Genomic DNA, 22,584 nt, shown 5'->3' on the forward strand with positions numbered 1-22,584 from the left:
TAATTTTAATGAATTATTGAGATTCTTGCGATTAAAATGATATCAAACACGACGTAAATCGGATAATTTTTAATTGGTCTGATAATAAAAATTTTGATTATATATTTAACTACATTTATCCGATTGATACTGTGTTTGATGTTATTTTTATCGCAAAATTTTTATTAAAATTTTTATTAAAATTTTGCGACAAGCTGCCGCTGTAATAGTTTAGGAGACACCTCCGATTAGACACAGTACAATTGGACACAACTAGCTTTGATTGACTAATCGTGCTTGATCGTGCTATTTACCCTAGACATCGGTCGATATGATTGGCTGTGTCTAATCGGGCAATCTCCATAGTTTAGCGACAAAAGTCGTCACGTGATCATTTTGTCGCTCAAATGATCAGTTTCAGAGGCAGTGAAAATGCACCTTTATTCTTCTCTCAGATGTATATATATATATATATATATATATTTTTTGCAATTTTGAATAATAATATTCATTTGCAAATACTCTGCTCTAAGATATTCACATAATACGACACACATATTATTTTTCTTATGATATTACGAAATAAATGCAGAAGAGAATCTTGTCAAATATAACAAGCGAGTCGTCGCGAATGCTCGACTCATCGCGCAGTAAAGATGCTCGCTCCGAAAACTTTAATAAAGCTACTGGATCTCCTCGACGAAGAAAATTTAGATACCACCTTGGAAAGTCTCTGTAATCAACTGCACCAAAGCTTTTCTAAGGAGAATCGCTTTAAGGTGGGAACAATATTATTGCTACAGCTGCAACACATTGATTTGCTGCCAAAACAAGTTCAACGTATCATAGCGTTAACACTGCTGTTTGATCTATATAAAGGAGAACCATTAGCTTCCACACCTTTTGCCAGTGTATTCGTGCAGATTCTAAAACAAGAAAACACTAATAATGAAAACTCCAAACTGGCCAATCACACGGGTCATATACCACTTCTGTCTCAATGCGAGAAGAATTTGTTGGTCAATTTATTGGGATACAATCATAAGGACATTATGAAGAAAACACCTCATCAGATTATGGACGAATTGTCTTTTGTCTCTGTGTCATCTATTGATTTAACTAATTTACAATTGCAATTAGCGGAACATCAATCAGAATTACCCTCTGTTAGTAAATGTGGAAATCCTGTTATTCTGCCTGATATGGATCATTCTAAGGAAACAGAATTCGATGAAACTACTGTGAGAAACATAACAGAAACCCTTATTGTTGGTGACCCACCTTTATGCAAACAAAGTTATCATCCTGAATTTCTCAGGCTGGTGCCACCTCTTTATCATTCTATTAATGAAATAGCTTGGTTTAATGTCACAGAACCGACGCAATTTACAATTGAATATGATGCTAGCATGTGCGTATCAAATTGCGCTGGTGCGGAAGCTCGTAAATTAATGGGGAAGGCTTTTAAAGGTGTACTAACTCTGCCACAACAGCAGCATTTGGTCAATGAATTGGAGAATGATCCGAAGCTCGTCTATCACATCGGACTTACGCCTTGTAAATTACCAGATTTAGTTGAGAATAATCCTCTAATTGCCATTGAAGTTTTATTAAAGCTGATGCAATCTAGCCAAATCACTGAATATTTCAGTGTATTAGTAAACATGGAAATGTCCCTTCATTCTATGGAAGTCGTGAATAGATTAACCACTACTGTGGATCTACCAACAGAATTTGTACATTTATATGTCAGCAATTGTATATCCACTTGTGAAACTATTAAGGATCGCTATATGCAAAGCCGGCTTGTGCGACTCGTTTGTGTATTTTTGCAATCCTTAATAAGGAACAAAATCATCAATGTGCAAGAACTATTTATTGAAGTCCAAGCTTTTTGTATTGAATTTAGTCGAATTAGAGAAGCTGCTGCATTATTTCGACTCCTAAAACAACTTGAATCTGGTGATACTGGTGGACTTAATGCTTCATCTACAAAAAATAAAATTGATATCTATTGAAAAAAATAAAATGTGTTATGCGATAAAAACCATCTAGCTTTTTAACAGATGTACACTTCCAACAGATATTATTGTCTAATTATATATTTATATCATGTTATATTTATATGTGTATTGTATTTTTTTGTCACCTGTCATAATTAGATTGGGTATAAAATATGAATTATATCAAGAAAAACACTTAAATATAACAAATATCTTTTTAAATTTTATATATATAAACATATATATATATATATATATATATATATATGAAACATACACACACATTGGAAATAATATATTTTAATGCAAATATTTTTTAACAGGTTTGTGTAATTTACTATATTTCTGTGTTCATAACACACATACTATCATATAATAAATAAATAAATGCCTTGCACATGTAAATAATGATAATTTATTTAGTTAAAAAAATTTTGTTTACACATTTGTGTCTATCGTATCTTTTACAAAAACAGGAGATTACAATAATAAATATTGCAATCAATACAATTTTGCACCATATATATTCATATAAATATCTTACATATTAATATATATACAATTCATAATAATAATTGATTTGCTTCTATAATATATATTTAGTTTACATTGTAGAAAAAAAGTACATAGATAAATTTATATCTATGTATAAATATATATATGCTTAAGTTTTATATAATAAATTATAATTACAAACATCTATAATTTGTTATATAATTAGATTGATATAATTACTATAGATATTTATAATCATATATCAATTGATTTGAATTAAAATTAAGTTTTATGAATGAAATTAATTATAATTTTGCTCAAGGCATTTGCATATTGATTTAACTAATAATTTTATTTATTATCCAAAATATCTCATCAATTTTACTTTTATCTTTTCATAAATGTGATGAGCACATACTACAATAAGAGATAAAAAATATTACATCTATTTTCGAAAGACGTATATACTTTTTTTGCTAAAAGAATAACTCAAGTGTAATATAAATTAATTCACTACTTTTATTTATTCTTGCTTAGTCTTGTAATAATTCAGTCATTATATTAAACATTCCAATATATTTCTTTAATCTTATTTCACTGTACTCTTCCTATGTTTATTTCGAGATTACATCGATTTTGATTATATATCATATGTGCTCTGCTTTTTATATAAGATTCGCGTGCATTGTGATACTATATATTTTCCATAAATCCATATTTCGTTCAAAATACAATCATTGATTTTTTGCACTTCACAACAATGTTATATATCATTGTTATATATCATTGAATTTACTTAGAGCTAGCATTTATCAAAAATAAATACATCTTTCAAAAATAGACAAAATTTCGTAGCCCTTCAGAATTAAACAACATTTCACATTTTATACATGCAACTAATTATGCTATATACATGCAAATAATTATAATATATATAATTATATATATAATTGCTATAGTCATAATAAACATGTAGACATATGTGCGGTGTGTGTATGTATATATACACACACTATAATTATAGTTACACCATAAATATAATTACTATTAATATAAATTAAAATAAAGTGATAGTATTACATAATAAAATCGTTATCAAAGTATTTCATCATTTATTTGATCTGGAAATTGATGTATACTTCTTATCAATAATCATATATTTACATAAAAAAAACATACACACACACACACACACTCAAACACACACACATACACACACATAATGCTTTACATTCATGATGATTAATATGGTTTTTACACATAATTGATTTCTATACATTTCTCCATTAAAAGTAGATGATATTTTATCTTCTACATTAAGTCTGCTAAAAGCAGTGACAGTGTGAAGAAGTGATGTAAGTTGAATGGAGCTAGGAAAATATACTACAAATTTCACGCTGTGTAACAAATCACATACTATGTGTGACAAAACGCATAAATGTGCATACAAAATAGAAAAATGAAAATCTGTATAAAATCTGTAAAAGTATCCATACTTTTAATGACATTTGTATCTGTTGATATTTTAGTTTTTAATGAATATAATATCAACATAAAGATATATATTGTGAATGTAATACAGGATTGTTATAGGCAATTGATACAGAATAGAATCATTTATATTTATCCTACAATTTAGAAAATAACATTTCCGCTATTTCAATTGTACTGCATAATACAACAATTGTTTATTTCTTTTTTACACTCTTAACTTTCACTATGTTCTTTGCAGTCTTTCCTTTAGTTATGATGGATTTCCCCTTCATTTTAACATCACTCTTGGACACCTTTTTCATTTTTACGCTTTTAACGCCAATTTTGTTGTCTTTTGTTTTAACTTTGGTAGTAAATGGTATGGTGACACCGGGTCTCATGCAATTAGACCCGGTTGGTTTATACTAGGCCGTTACTTTAACTTTTTTCTTTCGTTTTTTCTTCTTTTTGTCATGAAGAAGTTCCTGTTTTTTCGCTATACAAAATCGACAGTACCAATCCTCATCATCAGCTGGTGGAACCTGCATTCCAACGCATACCCTGCAATATCCAAATATTTTTAATTTAGTGTGTGTGTATGTGTGTGCGTGTGTTACATTATATATTTTTACTAATATATTAAAAATACATTTGAATCTTATTATTCAAATAAATTTTCTTAAATTATTTTAATATTGAAAAACTTATATATATAAGATGTCCCAGACCACCCGTACAGCCCTTTTAAAATGAAAACAAATGTCTTTTATCAAAAATCGCGAACAATTTTTAAAGTAAATCGGATACGCTCTAAAAAATGATATTTTCAACATTTTATTCCGACCAGAAATATGTCATCCAAATCGGATTGAATTTTTTTTAGGGGAACATGGTACTTTTTATTACAGATTCAAATTGTATGTGAAAAAATAAGGAACTTTTGTAACAAACGTTTTTTCTGAAAGTGTCTCTGTCAATTTTAAAATTGAAGTTCATTATTTCATCACAGTTATCATCACATCTCAAGGTCAATTTTAAGATTGACAGAGGCACTTTCAGAAAATAACGTTTGATACAAAAGTTTCTTATTTTTTCACGTACAATTCAAATCTGTAATAAAAAGTACTATATTCCCTTAAAAAATTCAACTTTCGATCCGGATGACGTATTTCTGGTCAGAATCAAAAGTTGAAAATATTACCATTTGATCAGTCTTTGTTGGTATCTAGATAAAATTATCTAGATACTTATCTAGATAAAAAATGGATCATCTTTATCTTTAATTAGATGAAGAAATACAAAGTATCTTTATCTTTATCTTAGATAAAAAATATATGTCATCTTGTCTAAAAATTGTCTAAGATGACGTTTTCATTATGCAAAAGAGTTTTCCAGGCAAGCTTCTAAAAATCTATCTAAAATATCTAAAATATATTTTTTATTTGGAAAATAATATTACAAATATACTTTATCTTGTACTTGTTTTATTTAAATTTGTGCAATGCATTAATGTATAGTTTATAAAAATGATATATGTATTGTTACACATTGATTCTTATATTATTAATATATTATATATATATATTATAAATATAAATTAATAAATAAATATTTATCATAATTTATATATCTTTTTGTTATTATTTAAATATTCTTTAGGAAAAGAGAAAGAATATGTGTTTATGATTTTAATATCCCATTTATAATCTGCATCACATTTTTTACAATATTTTTAGTCTTATAAAATAAACAAAAATATCTAGACAATTATCTAGATTATCGCAAATAATCATCTCATCTTTCATCTAGATTAAGTAAAAGCAAAATCATCTTTATCTCATCTAAGATAAATTTACGGATTTTTAACTTTATCTTTATCTTGATAATTTTGAAATTATCTACAATACAGCAAACACTGCATTTGATAGAGCGTATCCGATTTAATTAAAAAATATTCGCAATTTTTGAAAAAAGACATTTATTTTCATTTTAAAAGGGATGTACAAGGTGGTCTGGGACCCTGTATATGTTATCTTTCTCTCTCCTTTTTTCTTTTTTTCTATTCCCTTCACCGCCCTTTCTCTTTACTTTTTTCTAAGAAAAAGAATAAAGTTTCCAAATATAAACTCAATGGTTTTATCTTTAATTAAAATTTAATTTTAAATTAAATTGAAATTTAATTTAATTTTAATTATAATTAAATTAAATAATTAATTAATTAATTTATATAATCCAACCAGTTATTTACCAATGATACCATGCGTCACAATCATCACAGCCGATCATTGGGGAGCCATCATCCTGGTTGCCGCATGCAGGACATATCCATACTTGTCGACCACCTCGATCCTGTAACACTCATCTCAAGATAAACAGAACAGAAACTTTACGAGTTTTTGTCTAACCCAACCCATCTTTTTCATGAATTTATTCTAGAGACTTGCTCTAGAATAGAAAATTGTTCAAATACATTTGCCAACATTGGATTAATTATTCAAATATATATTTTGATAAAATATGTTAAAATTCCATAATAATGTACTCGTTTTGACTTTGTAGGGAAATGTAATCAATGAATTTCATATCAATATATGTATTTTTTGTTAAATTGTCTATAAATAATTGTCTCATTCATTAAAAAAAATATACTTAATATAATAATAAGATATTATATAATATCTTAAAATACATTTCCATACTATTTCAAAATTTCTTGAGTCTTAAATAATATGGGGACTGATGTACTTCAATGAAATGATTTAATGGCACATGAGGAGATGAACTTGTCTCTTCTTTCTTTAATATTCAACATGCATATGTATATATTCTTTAAATCATATTCTAGCTTTTTATGTGTAAAACAATCCTATTTAAAAGAGTTAACAAGAAAGAAATATTTCAATATTTATATTTTTGCATTATATTATATCATATGATGTTGCATCATGTTGAGCGTATTATAAAGTATGAAAATTAATTGTTCATAGCTTCGGCGAACAGAAAATGCCTTGCAACATTCTTTGAAAGGGGTATAAAGCGTACTCACCACAGTAGTGGCTGGTGTTGTAGGCAACATGTTCCTGCCATTTTCTTTGTCTTCTTTAGCATCGTCCTTTTTAGTAATTGGATCTGCTTTCACCTCTGTACCGTTAAAACCGTCAGTTATATTCCTAACGGGTCTTTCATGCTAAATTCTTTTATGGAACGTGCAAATCTCATGCAACGGTTTAATTTTATACTTTCAGCTGTTTTTATTAATATCTCTAATAAGCTATGTATCGTAAATATATACAGGGTGTTTCATTTTAATTTCCTCAGGCAAATATTTCGGAAAATAATGAAAAATCGAAAAAATGTTTTAGACAAAAGTAGTATGGTTTCTAGGGGGACATACGATAATGCTATTAGTTTGACCTCGAAGAGTCACATGAAGATTACGTGAAAGTCATTTTGAATTTCTTAAATGGAACACCCTATATATTTTTGCATATTCTTGTAGCTTATCTCGAGAGTTTTCCAAAACACTATAAATAAACAAACGTTTTTTCATCACTTTTTGAGTTATGAGGCTTGAAATCATTTCTTAATTTTACATAAACCATAAAATATCTAAAATATTCATTTTTCGATTATCTTACCTTAATACTTTTATGTACAAAATAATGAGAGGAATCAATTGGTGTAAAGAAAACACATAAATTACATATTTTTAAGAAAAAATATGTAATTTGTAATTAACAATTACATATTTTTTCTTTGAAACAACTCTGTGTTTTCTTTACACCAATTGATTCCTTTCATTATTTTGTATATAAAAATATTAAGATAAGATAATCGAAAAATGAATATTTTACAAGATATTTTACGGTTTATGTAAAATTAAGAAATAATTTCAAGCCTCATAACTTGGAAAGTACTTAATGAAAACTAACTTAATTATAGTGTTTTGGAAAGCTCTCGAGATGAGCTACAAGAATGTGCAAAAATATATAGGGCCTTCCATTTAAAAAAATTGAAGTGACCTTCACGTGACCTTCAAATGACTCTTCAAGGTCAAACCAATGGCACCATCTTATGTTTCCCTAGAAACCATACAACTTCTGTTTGAAACATTTTTTCGATTTTTCATTATTTTCCGAAATATTTGCCTGGAGAAATTAAAATGAAACACCCTATGTGTGTGTGTGTATATATATATTAAGATATCCCTTATTTATACATGATAAAAAAAATTCTACATTTTTCCATCTGACTTCTTATAAAGTTTACAATTGGTATAAAAATCATACAAAAAAATGACATAAAAAAATTTCAGTCTTCAGATTAATTCCATCCCGACAAGGCTTCGATAAAAAATAAAACGTAATTAAAAAAAAAAAACATCAAAATGGAATTTTTCAAATCCGGTAGGTATAATGTTTTATAACATCAAATGACTTACATATACATTTATAACATATCTGATATAATAATAATAAGGCGAGAAAATTTTTTAAAACATTACGTTTTAAAAATCAAAAATGCTAAAAATAAGTAATAAAGTTATATAATAAGAAATACAGAAGTAGTAAGGTTAAATTATAATGAGATAAATGATTATTTTAAATTATTATTCTAAATAATAATAATTTAAAATATCTAAATTAAAGTAAAAAATATATACATTTTAATGAATCAGAAATATAAATTTAATTTCTAAAATTAATAATATTGCATTTTTAAAGTATCCTTTTTAAAGTTCGAAACGTCTGTATTCTTGCACACAATGCAGAAAAACTTTCTGTTGTTCTGCATTTCTTATAACACATTTGTTATAATCCCCATCAACTTTATTACCTTTTCGATATAATTTACTATTTTTAGGGTTTTATAATTTTTTTCATTTAGATAACATTCATATCTTATGTTATTAGATCTTAAGTCAAAAAGTCAAATTCAAAATATTGTTTTTAAATCATAAAAACAATTTTAAGTTGTGTGAAATGAACATATAGTTTTTCTTAAAAATGTAAGAAGTCAAATCAACTAAATGACCTTGTATTTGTAAAAAGCAACTAGATTAGTTAACTGTTGCTAAGAATCCAATGCGAATAAATAGTAAATTTAAAACTGAGAAACTGAAACATATTTAAAATGTCATCAATATTTCAATCAATATTTTTTAGTAAAATCATGAAACACTATTTAGGAAAAATAATATCATTTTGGAGTAATTTTATAACAAGTTTTTTGTTTTAATCAGTATGGTGCCTTTAAAAAACGTTAAAGCTATATCTTTGTATCTTCGAATAAATACCAAAAATGACTGCATAATTTTTTTATTGCCTTTGAATTGATATCTGAATTAATATTTGATTCGTAGAATTTTAAGATAAAACAACATATGTCAAGATCAAGACGATTCGATCCTGATGTATTTTCTAAAGTATTACCATATTTTGTTGTATAATGCAGCAATAAAATCAAAAGTTATATTTTACAGATTTTCATATTAACATGACATTAGGTTTTTTAAAAAATAAATTTTGATCTTTTTTTTCATATATTTTTTATATTTCTATTTCATTCAATAAATATGAGTGCGATCTGATCAGTCAGGGATTCAACGTTGATGAATTTCATGATATACTTAAAGTTTATGTACATCAATCTATCTGGATAAAACATAAGTTTTAAAAATAACAACTTATAATTAATTTTTTTACTTTTATAGAATAATTTTTAATTGAGAAATTATGAAAATAATGAAAATATGGGAAATTATGAAAATAAATTTAATAATATCTTTTACTTAAACAGTCTATTTTAAAAATATTAATGTTTGTTCACACGGATTAAAAATAAATAAAAAAATAGAACTTATTTTTATCCATTTTATAGAAATCTTTTTAAAAAGTGACAGTAGAAAAGTTTCAAAATTAGTAAATAAGGGACACCCTAATATATATATATATTTGATAAAATAAAAAAATAAAATCTTTCTTAGCATTATATTTTAAGTAAAATTCTTATAATAAAATTTAAAAATAAAAAATATATACCAAAAAATGATATTAGTTAATTATTTACTTTCTAATAATTAATAAAAAATGCATGCTCTTATAACTACTAATTAATTAGACAAACGGCAAATTCAGAGATAACATACAAATCCTAATAGTATTTCATAAATATTTTTAGAGAGAAGAATATATACGTATGCACTAAAGCAACTACACTTGTTAAATAGAAAAGAGAAATCAATGTAAATTGTGTATGTGTGTGTGTGTGTGTGTGTGTGTGTGAGACCTGGGCACGTATTATTAATTAATATATACATATAATGTAGATATATTATAAAAAAGTTATTTCCTTTTTGTAACAATGTAGAAAAATATTAAAGATAAACTATTACGTTATTAATTATTAAATTATATATATCATTAATAATAACTAATTAATTAATACATTATATATTGTTAATGCTACAGAGAACATAAAAGCTCTATAGAACTTATATATTGAAGTGCCAAATAAGTGGCGTAAAAATATGATGTGACAATTTAGTTATACATATATTATCCTTTACATTAGATTAGGGTAAATGATATATTTTATATATGTGATATCAATTATGATATATATATATATATATATATATATATATATATATATATATATATTTATAGTAATATCTCTATAAGCTCTGCATTTTTCTTTTATAATATAAATAAATATTTGTTTATTAAATTGATTAGAATATTTGTTATTTTATAAAATATTAATCGTTTAAATTTGTAATAATAAGAAGAGACAAGTATAATTCATTATATGTTGTACATGAGCGCCATATTTTAAAGTGTGTTAATGTAATAAATAAATGTGATAAAATGACGAGAGGACCAATGTTTTCTTATTCTTAAAATGTATATATATGTTTATATAAATTAGTTTTCTAATTCAATATTACTAATTTAATAAAGAACTGTTTATATTTGCGAAGAAGAAATATTTATTTGCAAATGAAGAAATGCTTACATTTGCATATGTGAAGCAATTAACTCTATAAATAGCAAACTCAAAAGATTCAGCGTGCCGTTCAGAAAAGATTTATATATATATTTAAAATATCCCAAAATATAACAAATCGAATAAAACAAATAAAAGGAGCCCATTCTTGCTTAAAAAGCATAATGGAAATGATATAATTTTGTTTTTAAATCAATGAATATGACAGTAATATTTTTATCTGTAAGTAATGAGAATTCATTTCAAAAGAATTAAAATGAGTGAGAGAGTAACGAAAAGAGAGGAGAGAGAGAGGAGTGAGAGAGAAGAAAGGGGAGGAAGAAAGGCAAGAAGCGAGGGAGAAATATAGGTAATGAAAATTTTGTTTCACATATTTATTTATTATATTCTATTTTTATTTTTTAAGAGAAAAAATATCTCAAAGTAGAATGCTTCAGAAATGCTAAATGTAATATGGTAAAATTACAATATAAAAGATCTAAAATTAATAAAGATAGTAAATTTTCTTATTGAAAAAAATGTGAAATTTTACTAGATGTGCATTTAAAAGCATTTTTTAGTTATAAAAATATTAAAATATTTAATAATAAACTTCCTCCCTTGAAAATGTTATTAATAGTCAAGAATTAACTTTTTAAAATAGAACGCGAAAATTAATATCACATTTCTTATTATTTATTATCAGATGATATAGCACGTTCTTAAATTCACTCAATATCATTAGAATCTTTTCAAGAAAGTTTGTTTTTTGACATTAAATAAATTATATAATATTTTATATATATTAATTTTCAATATTATTTTTATGATTTCCAAAAAACTTTCTTAGGAAGGATTTATGCAACATTGTAAAATTGATATCTATTTTGAATGAAAATATTTTATAATATAAAATATTATATAATATTAAATATATTATATAATATTTTATATTATAAAATATTTTCATTCAAAAAAAAAGATATCAATTTTACAATGTTGCATAAATAAATCCTTCCTAAGAAAATTTTTTTGGAAATCATAAGAATAATATTAAAAATTACTACTCTTCTATTTTATAAGATAACCTTTTAATCACAAAAATTTATTATAATCTGATAAAAAAACTGTAATTATTATTTTAATTTTTTATTTGCTATATTAGATGTAGCATTTCTGAGCTGTTTTATTTTAAGATGTTTTCTTATGATTTTAGAAATATTTTATTTGAAATTATAAGAATAAATAAATAAAAATAAATAAATAATTGAAAATGTGTGTTATTATTACTAATCATATTATATAGTGTTTGATAAAAATTGAATCAACGTTCCTGAAAAGGTAGAGCGCAGTAAACTGAACAGAAAATTTCTTTATCATTTTGTAATTTTCGCAATAATGATTAAAATATTAATTAAAAAGCTGATGACTGAGCGCTAGATGTTTAATTATTATTTCAATAATTATTACGAAAATTGCAAAAAGTATTTTTCTGTCTTTTTATTATGATCTATCCCTACAAGCGTCTAATTTTTATCAAACATCCTACACATTGAAGAAAGACTTAGTTGATATTTTTTAAATGAATGCAAAAATACTGTCATTATATTCAGTGATTCTAAAAAAAAATATTACTCGTGTATTATACAAGAGGTTCAGACCATCCGTGTCACACACGCACACACGCACGCACACACATACACACACACGCACGCACGCACACCTATTTAAAAATTAGAAAAATAATTATTTTAAAATAAAAAAAATATCTATTCTTTTATATACAGGGTTGGGCAAAAGTCCGGAAACGGTCAAATATCTCGAAAAGGATCAACTATAGCGAAAAATTGTAAATAGCAAAGTTGTAGGGCTTAAAAAAATGTACCTAATGATGACTAAAAATTTTACTTTGAGTGGAGGACGAAGATCATATAAAAGTCAAATTGAATTTTTTAAATGGAACTGCCTACTTTTTATTGCATATTCTTATAGCTTATCTCGAGACCTTTCCAAAACACTACAGACAAATTTTTTCATTAAGTACTTTTTGAGTTATAAGGCTTCAAAGTTTGCAGTACTTCGATATAAAATGCAAAATATCTCGTAAAATATTTAGTTTTCGGTAGTCTTACCCTAATACTTTTATGCACAGGATAATGAGACAAAACTATTGGTGCAAAGAAAACGTATGATTGTTTATGATAAAAAATGTGTAATTTGCAATGCACTTTTTGTTATAAACAATCATGCGTTTTCTTTGCACCAATAGTTTTGTCTCATTATCCTGTGCATAAAAGTATTAGGGTAAGACCGAAAACTAAATATTTTACGAGATATTTTGCATTTTATATCGAAGTACTGCAAACTTTGAAGCCTTATAACTCAAAAAGTACTTAATGAAAAAACATTTGTCTGTAGTGTTTTGGAAAGGTCTCGAGATAAGCTATAAGAATATGCAATAAAAAGTAGGCAGTTCTATTTAAAAAATTCAATTTGACTTTTATATGATCTTCGTCCTCCACTCAAAGTAAAATTTTTAGTCATCATTAGGTACATTTTTTTAAGCCCTACAACTTTGCTATTTACAATTTTTCGCTATAGTTGATCCTTTTCGAGATATTTGACCGTTTCCGGACTTTTGCCCAACCCTGTATATTATATATATCCAGGGTGAGCCATTTTAAGTTACCCACTCCAATAACTTTTTTATTTTTGAATGTACAACAAAATGTTTCAAATAAAAGTTGCTTGACTTCGAGGGGGACAGAAGATGGTGGCAAAAATTTGACCTTGGATAGTCATTTGAAGGTTACCTTCAATTTCTTAAATGGAACACCCTATATATTTTTGCATATTCTTGTAGCTTATCTCGAGAGTTTTCCAAAACACTATAAATAAACAAACGTTTTTTCATCAAGTACTTTTTGAGTTATGAGGCTTGAAATCATTTCTTAATTTTACATAAACCATAAAATATCTAGTAAAATATTCATTTTTCGATTATCTTACCTTAATACTTTTATGTACAAAATAATGAGAGGAATCAATTGGAAAGAAAACACAGTTGTTTTAAGAAAAAATATGTAATTTGTAATTAACAATTACATATTTTTTCTTTGAAACAACTCTGTGTTTTCTTTACACCAATTGATTCCTTTCATTATTTTGTATATAAAAATATTAAGATAAGATAATCGAAAAATGAATATTTTACAAGATATTTTATGGTTTATGTAAAATTAAGAAATGATTTCAAGCCTCATAACTCAAAAAGTACTTCATGAAAAATAATTATTATAGTGTTTTGGAAAGCTCTCGAGATAAGCTACAAGAATATGCAATGAAAAATAGTAGGTTCCATTTAAGAAATTTAAGGTGACCTTTATGTGACCTTCAAATGACTGTTCAAGGTCAAACCAATGTTACTATCTTATGGCCCCTTCGAAACCATACAACTTTTGTCCGAAACATTTTTTCATAATTTCCATATTTTTCGAGATATTTGCCTGGGGCGATTAAAATGAAACACCCTGTGTGTGTGTGTATAATAAAACAGGGATGCGAAAGTTACTTTTTAAAAGTAATTAGTTACCATTACCGTTACTTCGAAAGTAACGATTCGTTACTTTTCCTGTTATTTTTAATGAAACAAAACTAAAACTAAATAAAAAATTTACTTTGGTAATATTTGTTTATTAAAATATTAATAAAAGCAAAACATTTTTTTATTTTAAATTTAAAACTGTTAAAAATTTAAAGAGATATAGATAAAGGGCTTAACATGTAATTTCACATATAAATAAAAAAATGTTAAATTCCATTAAAATCTATTAAATTTATAAATCTAAATTTACACTCTTTTTATGCTCTCGCCCGATATTACGTCAAACTTAAAAGCTGGCCAATCACATCCATTCCTCAGAAGAATGAAATAACTGTGAATGATGTCATTAATCGCTCTCAGAGCAATAAATTTCAATCGAAGTATTATTCGAATTTATTATATGAATGTCGATGACTAAAAATTGAATATGACGGAAACACGATGTCGTAAGTATTTTCAAAATATGAAAAGTAATGATATAGTTGTCGATAATGAAAATAGTTGTTAAATTCGTTATCGTTAGTAAAAAAATGTAACTACGTTATCGTTACAGTTACAGAAAAAATGTAACGCCGTTACCAAAGAAAGTAACTATAACAGTAACAGCATTACAAGTAACGCGTTACTTCCCAACCCTGATATAAAATATAAATTATATCTCTATATATTCTGTAAAAAGTTGTATTAATTTCTGTTAATTGTATTTTTAATTATATTAATTATATTTTAATTATATTAATTGTATTTTTAATTATATTAATTATATTTTTTGATCAATTCAAAAACAATTTTATCTTAAAAATATCGAGCCATCAATCATTTCAAGTTACAAAAAAAAAGTTTTCAAAATGTTAAATATGAAAAAAAAAAAAGTTTTTTCACGAACTTCCCTTCTACTTTTTTGTGAATTTAGTAAATTTCAAATAAAAATTATTTTATATAATTTTACATAATATATTTATTATATTTTACATAATATAAATTTTAATTTGAGATGTGATTACAAAGTTATGTAATGAAAAAAAATTGATAACTTGAAAAAATTATAATGTTTCTCGACATGTTCGCTAAAAAAAAATTGACCTCAATTGATCAGTGGATATTATCCTCTCAACCCGTTGTCATTTGGTTACTATGAATATTTTCTATTTAGCGACATATATATACAGGGTGAGTCATTTTAATCAATACACTCGAATATCTCGAAAACAGCACTCTTCAGAAAGAAATGTTTCAAACAAAAATTGTAGGGTGTGAAGGGGGACATAAGATGGTAGCATTGGTTTGACCTTGGAAAATCATTTGAAGGTCACATAAAAGTCACCTTCAATTTCTTAAATTGAACCCACTATTTTTCATTACATATTCTTGTAGCTTATCTCGAGAGCTTTCCAAAACACTACAGACATGTTTTTTCATTAAGTACTTTTTGAGTTATAAGGCTTCAAAGTTTGCAGTACTTCGATATAAAATGCAAAATATCTCGTAAAATATTTAGTTTTCGGTAGTCTTACCCTAATACTTTTATGCACAGGATAATGAGACAAAGCTATTGGTACAAAGAAAATGCATGATTGTTTATAACAAAAAGTGCATTGCAAATTACACATTTTTTATTATAAACAATCAATGTTTTCTTTGCACCAATAGTTTTGTCTCATTATCCTGTGCATAAAAGTATTAGGGTAAGACTACCGAAAACTAAATATTTTACGAGATATTTTGCATTTTATATCGAAATACTGCAAACTTTGAAGCCTTATAACTCAAAAAGTACTTAATGAAAAAACATTTGTCTGTAGTGTTTTGGAAAGCTCTCGAGATAAGCTACAAGAATATGTAATGAAAAATAGTGGGTTCAATTTAAGAAATTGAAGGTGACTTTTATGTGACCTTCAAATGATTTTCCAAGGTCAAACCAATGCTACCATCTTATGTCCCCCTTCACACCCTACAATTTTTGTTTGAAACATTTCTTTCTGAAGAGTGCTGTTTTCGAGATATTCGAGTGTATTGATTAAAATGACTCACCCTGTATATATATATATATACATATACAGGGTGTTGAAAAATTAAGTGCCATAAATTTGTGTGATGAAAGAAGGAATCAATATAAGCATTTTAAGTATAGGAACCGTGGGTCGGCGATGCTTAGTTACGGCGTGACAAGGGTTTAATTAAATTGTCACAATGTCTGCAATACAATGATTTTATTCGGTTAATTTTAGATGTTTATAATAAATGTTCGAAATTACGACCGCCAACGTTCCGACAAAAATCAGAACGACGGAGCAATGATTCCCGCGTTCTTTGGAATATTCCAGGAGTTTGTCGGATAGTTTCAAACGCCTCAACGATACGAGCGACCAGATCCTCCTCGGATTCAACTGGTTCGGAATAAATCATATTTTTCATTGCACCCCAAAAGTAGAAATCGAGAGGCGTCAAATCTGGTGACCTTGCAAGCCACGCCACAGGTCCACTCCGCCCGATCCATCTGTTGCCAAAAGTCTCTGTCAGATGATTGCGTGCTTCAGCCGTAAAGTCGTTCTGATTTTGGTCGGAACGTTGGCGGTCGTAATTTCGAACATTTATTATAAACATCTAAAATTAACCGAATAAAATCATTGTATTGCAGACATTGTGACAATTTAATTAAACCCTTGTCACGCCGTAACTAAGCGACCCGTAACTTGCCGACCCACGGTTCCTATACTTAAAATGCTTATATTGATTCCTTCTTTCATCACACAAATTTATGGCACTTAATTTTTCAACACCCTGTATATATATATATATATATATATATATATATATATATAAGTCTTTTTGCAACATCCAGTGAATAACAAAAATAGAATGATAATGCTTGTGTGATACTTATATCGTTAAATGGAAAGCATCGTATTAAAAAGACTCAAAAGTTTAGTTTCCCTCTTCCCTCTCCGCTCTACACACAAGCACACATATGCCAGGATGTCCGGTAATTACCGCAACATTTTTCGTATGTAGATAGAGGATTTTAAACTGAGAGGAAAAATTCTCTACTATTTTGTGATTTTCACAATGATAAAAAATTAATTAAAAAAGATCAATTAATTTGCATGAATACTAACATGCAGTCAGAAAATGCAACTCATTGTAATCAGAATACGCCATCCAAGATTAAATCAATGATACCTTCTTACGTACCCCTCCAAACTATACAACATTTGTTTGAAACATTTTTATTGCATCTATTAGTTTTCGAAATCTTAATGCATTATTTAAAATGGGACACCCTGTGTGTATATATATATATATATATATATATATATATATATATGAGACACCCTGTATATATATATATATATATATAGGGTGTCTCATTTTAATTTCCCCAGGCAAATATTTCGGAAAATAATGAAAAATCGAAAAAATGTTTCAGACAAAAGTTATATGGTTTCTAGAATGACATAAGATGGTGCTATTCGACCTTGAAGAGAGTCATTTGAAGGTCACGTGAAGGTCACTTCAATTTTTTTAAATGGAACACCCTATATATTTTTGCATATTCTTGTATCTCATCCCGAAAACTTTCCAAAACACTATAATTAAGTTAGTTTTCATTAAGTACTTTCCAAATTATGAGACTTGAAATTATTTCTTAATTTTACATAAACCATAAAATATCTTGTAAAATATTCATTTTTTGATTATCTTATCTTAATACTTTTACCATGTACAAAATAATAAGAGGAATCAATTGGTGTAAAGAAAACACAGAGTTGTTTCAAAGAAAAAATATGTAATTGTTAATTGCAAATTACATATTTTTTCTTAAAAATAACTATATATATATATATATATATATATATATATATATATATATATATATATACACCGTGGCCCATTTTAATCGCACCTGAATATCTCCGTTGGTAAGCCGAATATAAAAAAATTGTTCAGACAATAGTTGTATGGTTTCAAGGGGGACATAAGATGGTGTCATTAGTTTGATCTTGAAGAGCTACCTGAAGGTCACGTGAAGGTCAGCTCCAACTTTTTAAATGGGACACCCTATATGCTTTCGCATATTCTTGTAGCTCATCTGAAGAGCTTTCCAAAACACTATAATTAAGTTAGTTTTCATTAAATACTTTCCAAGTTATGAGGCTTGAAATCATTTTTTAATTTTACATAAACCGTAAAATATCTTGTAAAATATTCATTTTTCGATTATTTTACCTTAATACTTTTATGTACAAAATAATGAGAAGAATCAATTGGTGTAAAGAAAACACATAATTGTTTCGAACAAAAAAATGTAATTTGCAATTAACAATTACATTTTTCCCTCTTGAAACCATACAACTATTGTCTGAACAATTTTTTTGTATTCGGCTTACCAACGGAGATATTCAGATGCGTCGATTAAAATGGGCCACGGTGTATATATACAAGATGTCCCGAAAGTCCCGGACCGGTCGAATATTTCATAAACTATGCACTTTAGAAAAAAATGTTTCAAACAAAAGTTGTATGGCTTGAAGGGGCCCATCAGACAGTGGCAATGATTTGACATGAGAGAGTCATTTGAAAGTTACGTGAAGATCACCGTCAATTTCTTAAATGGAACTCCCTATTTTTCATTACATATTCTTGTAGCTTATCTCGAGAGCTTTCCAAAACACTACAGACAAATGTTTTTTCATTAAGTACTTTTTGAGTTATAAGGCTTCAAAGTTTGCAGTACTTCGATATAAAATGCAAAATATCTCGTAAAATATTTAGTTTTCGGTAGTCTTACCCTAATAATTTTATGCACAGGATAATGAGACAAAACTATTGGTACAAAGAAAACGCATGATTGTTTATAACAAAAAGTGCATTGCAAATCACACATTTTTTATCATAAACAATCATACGTTTTCTTTGCACCAATAGTTTTGTCTCATTATCCTGTGCATAAAAGTATTAGGGTAAGACTACCGAAAACTAAATATTTTACGAGATATTTTGCATTTTATATCGAAGTACTGCAAACTTTGAAGCCTTATAACTCAAAAAGTATTTAATGAAAAAACATTTGTCTGTAGTGTTTTGGAAAGCTCTCGAGATAAGCTACAAGAATATGTAATGAAAAATAGTGGGTTCAATTTAAGAAATTGAAGGTGACTTTTATGTGACCTTCAAATGACTTTCCAAGGTTAAACCAATGCTACCATCTTATGTCCCCCTTCACACCCTACAATTTTTGTTTGAAACATTTCTTTCTGAAGAGTGCTGTTTTCGAGATATTCGAGTGCATCGATTAAAATGGCCCACCGTGTATATATATATATACAGGGTGGGGAAAAAGTATGGAAGCAAACAATTATTTCTGAAACTATTCATTTTTCGACCAAATGTCTTAGACATAATTTTTATGGTATGAAAAGATGTATTATGTGACATAGACGGCATGACCTTGAAATGACCCTTACGAGCTGCATACAAATAACGTAAAAACTTTCAAATGGAACTCGTCAGTTTTTGTTACAGATTCTTGTAGCTGATGTCGAAACGTTTACAAAACACTGCATATGAGCCCCATTCCCTTAAAAACACTCCCAGTTACGAAACAATTGTGATAATTCGTATCGATGAAATTGAAAATAGACAGCGTACGTGTGATTACATGAATGTGTGTAACGCGACTGAACGTCATTATGAGAGATCAGTATAACAGTAGCGATTACTGCAACAAATGGAGAATAACCCGCTTCGATCATTTCTGCCGATACGAAAGACACGCGAAGTTCGTAGAATCAGTTAAGGCGTACATCGAACCGTACTCAAGGAAAGAGATTGCGTGATTCATCCAACCAGTTAAGGTAAGATAAGTGCGATTCATCCAACCAGTTAAGATAAGATAAGTGCGATTCATCCAACAAGTTAAGATTAGATAAGTGCGATTCATCCAACCAGTTAAGGTAAGATAAGTGCGATTCATCCAACCAGTTAAGACAAGATAAGTGCGATTCATCCAACCAGTTAAGACAAGACCCCAACCACGCATCATCAACAGCGATATTCGCTCTCGTTCTGTTAATCGGGCCATCGTGAAAATAACATTTGAAATTACAGAAATGAAAATCAGTAACAATTCCTATGATAGAAAACGACAAAAATAGCAAATTTTCAAAACACAATATCCGAAACTTGTATGCCAATTGACATTACTTTTTTAAGGATAAAATAAATGATAATAATAAATAAGGTAGCGATGATCAAGAAATCAAAAAAATTCTATGAATACTCATAGACAGTGTATCATATGACAACAGGTACAATTACATGTTATTAGTGGACGCAACTGAACGTCATGATGCGAAATCAGTAAGCAATGTCAATGTGCATACAAATTGTTTGTATCACAATTGTTTCGTAACTGGGAGTGTTTTTAAGGGAATAGGGCTCATATGCAGTGTTCTGTAAACGTTTCGATATCAGCTACAAGAATCTGTAACAAAAACTGACGAGTTCCATTTGAAATTTTTTACGTTATTTGTATGCAGCTCGTAAGGGTCATTTCAAGGTCATGCCGTCTATGCCACATAATACATCTTTTCATACCATAAAAATTATGTCTAAAACATTTTGTCGAAAAATGAATAGTTTCGGAAATAATTGTTTGCTTCCATACTTTTTCCCTACCCTGTATATATATATATATATATATATATATATATATATATATATATATAAAATTAGTTCAAGACTCATAACTCGAAAAATATTCAATAAAAAAATATTTATTATATTTTTTATTATGTTGTTTTGAAAAGCTCTCGAGATAAGCTATAAAAATAAGCAATAAAAAATAAGGGTTTCGTTTAAAAAATTAAAGGTGATCTTCAAACAATTATCCAAGGTCAAATCCATATAGCATCATCTTATGTCCCCCTTTGAGTCAAACAATTTTTTTCTGAAACATTTATTTCTACTCACCCTATATAATATGAAAGTCACATCCAATTTCTTAAGTCCCTCATCTTTTTATTACATATTCTTGTGACTTATTTTGGGAGCATTTCAAATTACTATAATAAAATATTTTCACATTAAATACTTTTCAAGTTATGAATATATACATATATACAGGGTTAGGAAAAAGTCTGGATACTCCCGAAAATTTTGGAAACTAAGGGTTATTGAAGGAAAACTTCAAATACAAAAGTTGTAGGATATCAAACGGAGCATCTCATGGTAACCTTGACTTTGACCTTGAGGATTGTTTCAAGGTCAAGTTGTTTTTTTCAAATAGGAACCCCCATTTTTTATTGCAAAAATAAGAAGCGGGGGAAATTTACTATCCAACGGTATAAGTAATATGGGGGGCCAAATGTTATCTGGAGGTCATTTGAAGGTCAAATGATGCTTTTCCCGAGAAATTGTAAAAGATCAGCCTATAATTCGGAAACTTAGCGATAGAACCTTGAAATGACTTGAAAGTGATCTCAAAGTCGAAACGAAGATTACGCTTTAACTTTTTTTTCATTTTTTACTAAACTCGATTTGACCTTCAAATGACCTTGAAAGTGATCCCCAAGGACTGAATGAAGATCACCCTTGAACTTCTTTTTCATTTTCGACCAAAAAAACAATTTGACCTTCAAATGACTTCCAGATAACATTTGGCCCCTCATGTTACTTATACCGTTGGATAGCAAATTTCCGCCGCTTCTTATTTTTGCAATAATGGGGGTTCCTGTTTGAAAAAAAAAAAACAACTTGATCTTGAAACAATCCTCAAGGTCAAAGTCAAGGTTACCATGAGATGTCCTCCGTTTGATATCCTATAACTTTGTATTTAAAGTTTTCCTCCATAACCCTTAGTTTCCAAAATTTTCGGGAGTATCCAGACTTTTTCCTAACCCTGTATATATGTATATATTCATAACTTGAAAAGTATTTAATGTGAAAATATTTTATTATAGTATTTTGAAATGCTCCCAAAATAAGTCACAAGAATATGTAATGAAAAGATGAGGGATTCCACTTAAGAAATTGGATGTGACT

General features: G+C 27.6%; 2 protein-coding genes across 4 annotated transcripts in view; one reads left to right on the forward strand and one right to left on the reverse strand.

The window, feature by feature from the left end:
- Positions 1–478: 478 nt before the first annotated feature.
- On the forward strand, positions 479–2,092 carry LOC105256698 (CCR4-NOT transcription complex subunit 11). Its single transcript, XM_011266852.3, has one exon. It carries the CDS (start codon positions 636–638, stop codon positions 1,995–1,997), a length of 1,362 nt encoding a protein of 453 aa, XP_011265154.1. The 5' UTR covers positions 479–635; the 3' UTR covers positions 1,998–2,092.
- Positions 2,093–3,550: 1,458 nt separating this feature from the next.
- The window catches only part of LOC105255741 (transcription initiation factor TFIID subunit 3), a 29,026-nt gene continuing 9,992 nt past the window's right edge, over positions 3,551–22,584 (reverse strand). For 2 of the 3 annotated variants that reach the window (XM_025410698.1, XM_025410697.1), the window contains exons 9-10: positions 6,199–6,299; positions 3,551–4,511 (exon numbers count right to left, since the gene is read on the reverse strand). In XM_025410698.1, coding sequence (XP_025266483.1) covers positions 4,376–4,511; positions 6,199–6,299 — 237 coding nt within the window. In that variant the 3' untranslated portion in view covers positions 3,551–4,375. Of the gene's footprint in view, positions 4,512–6,198; positions 6,300–6,996; positions 7,092–22,584 lie in introns of all 3 variants that reach the window. The other variant, XM_025410699.1, reaches the window with a different exon arrangement.

Source organism: Camponotus floridanus, unplaced genomic scaffold (genome assembly GCF_003227725.1).
Source record: "Camponotus floridanus strain SB8 unplaced genomic scaffold, Cflo_v7.5 scaffold34, whole genome shotgun sequence".
NCBI classification, from domain to species: domain Eukaryota; kingdom Metazoa; phylum Arthropoda; class Insecta; order Hymenoptera; family Formicidae; genus Camponotus; species Camponotus floridanus.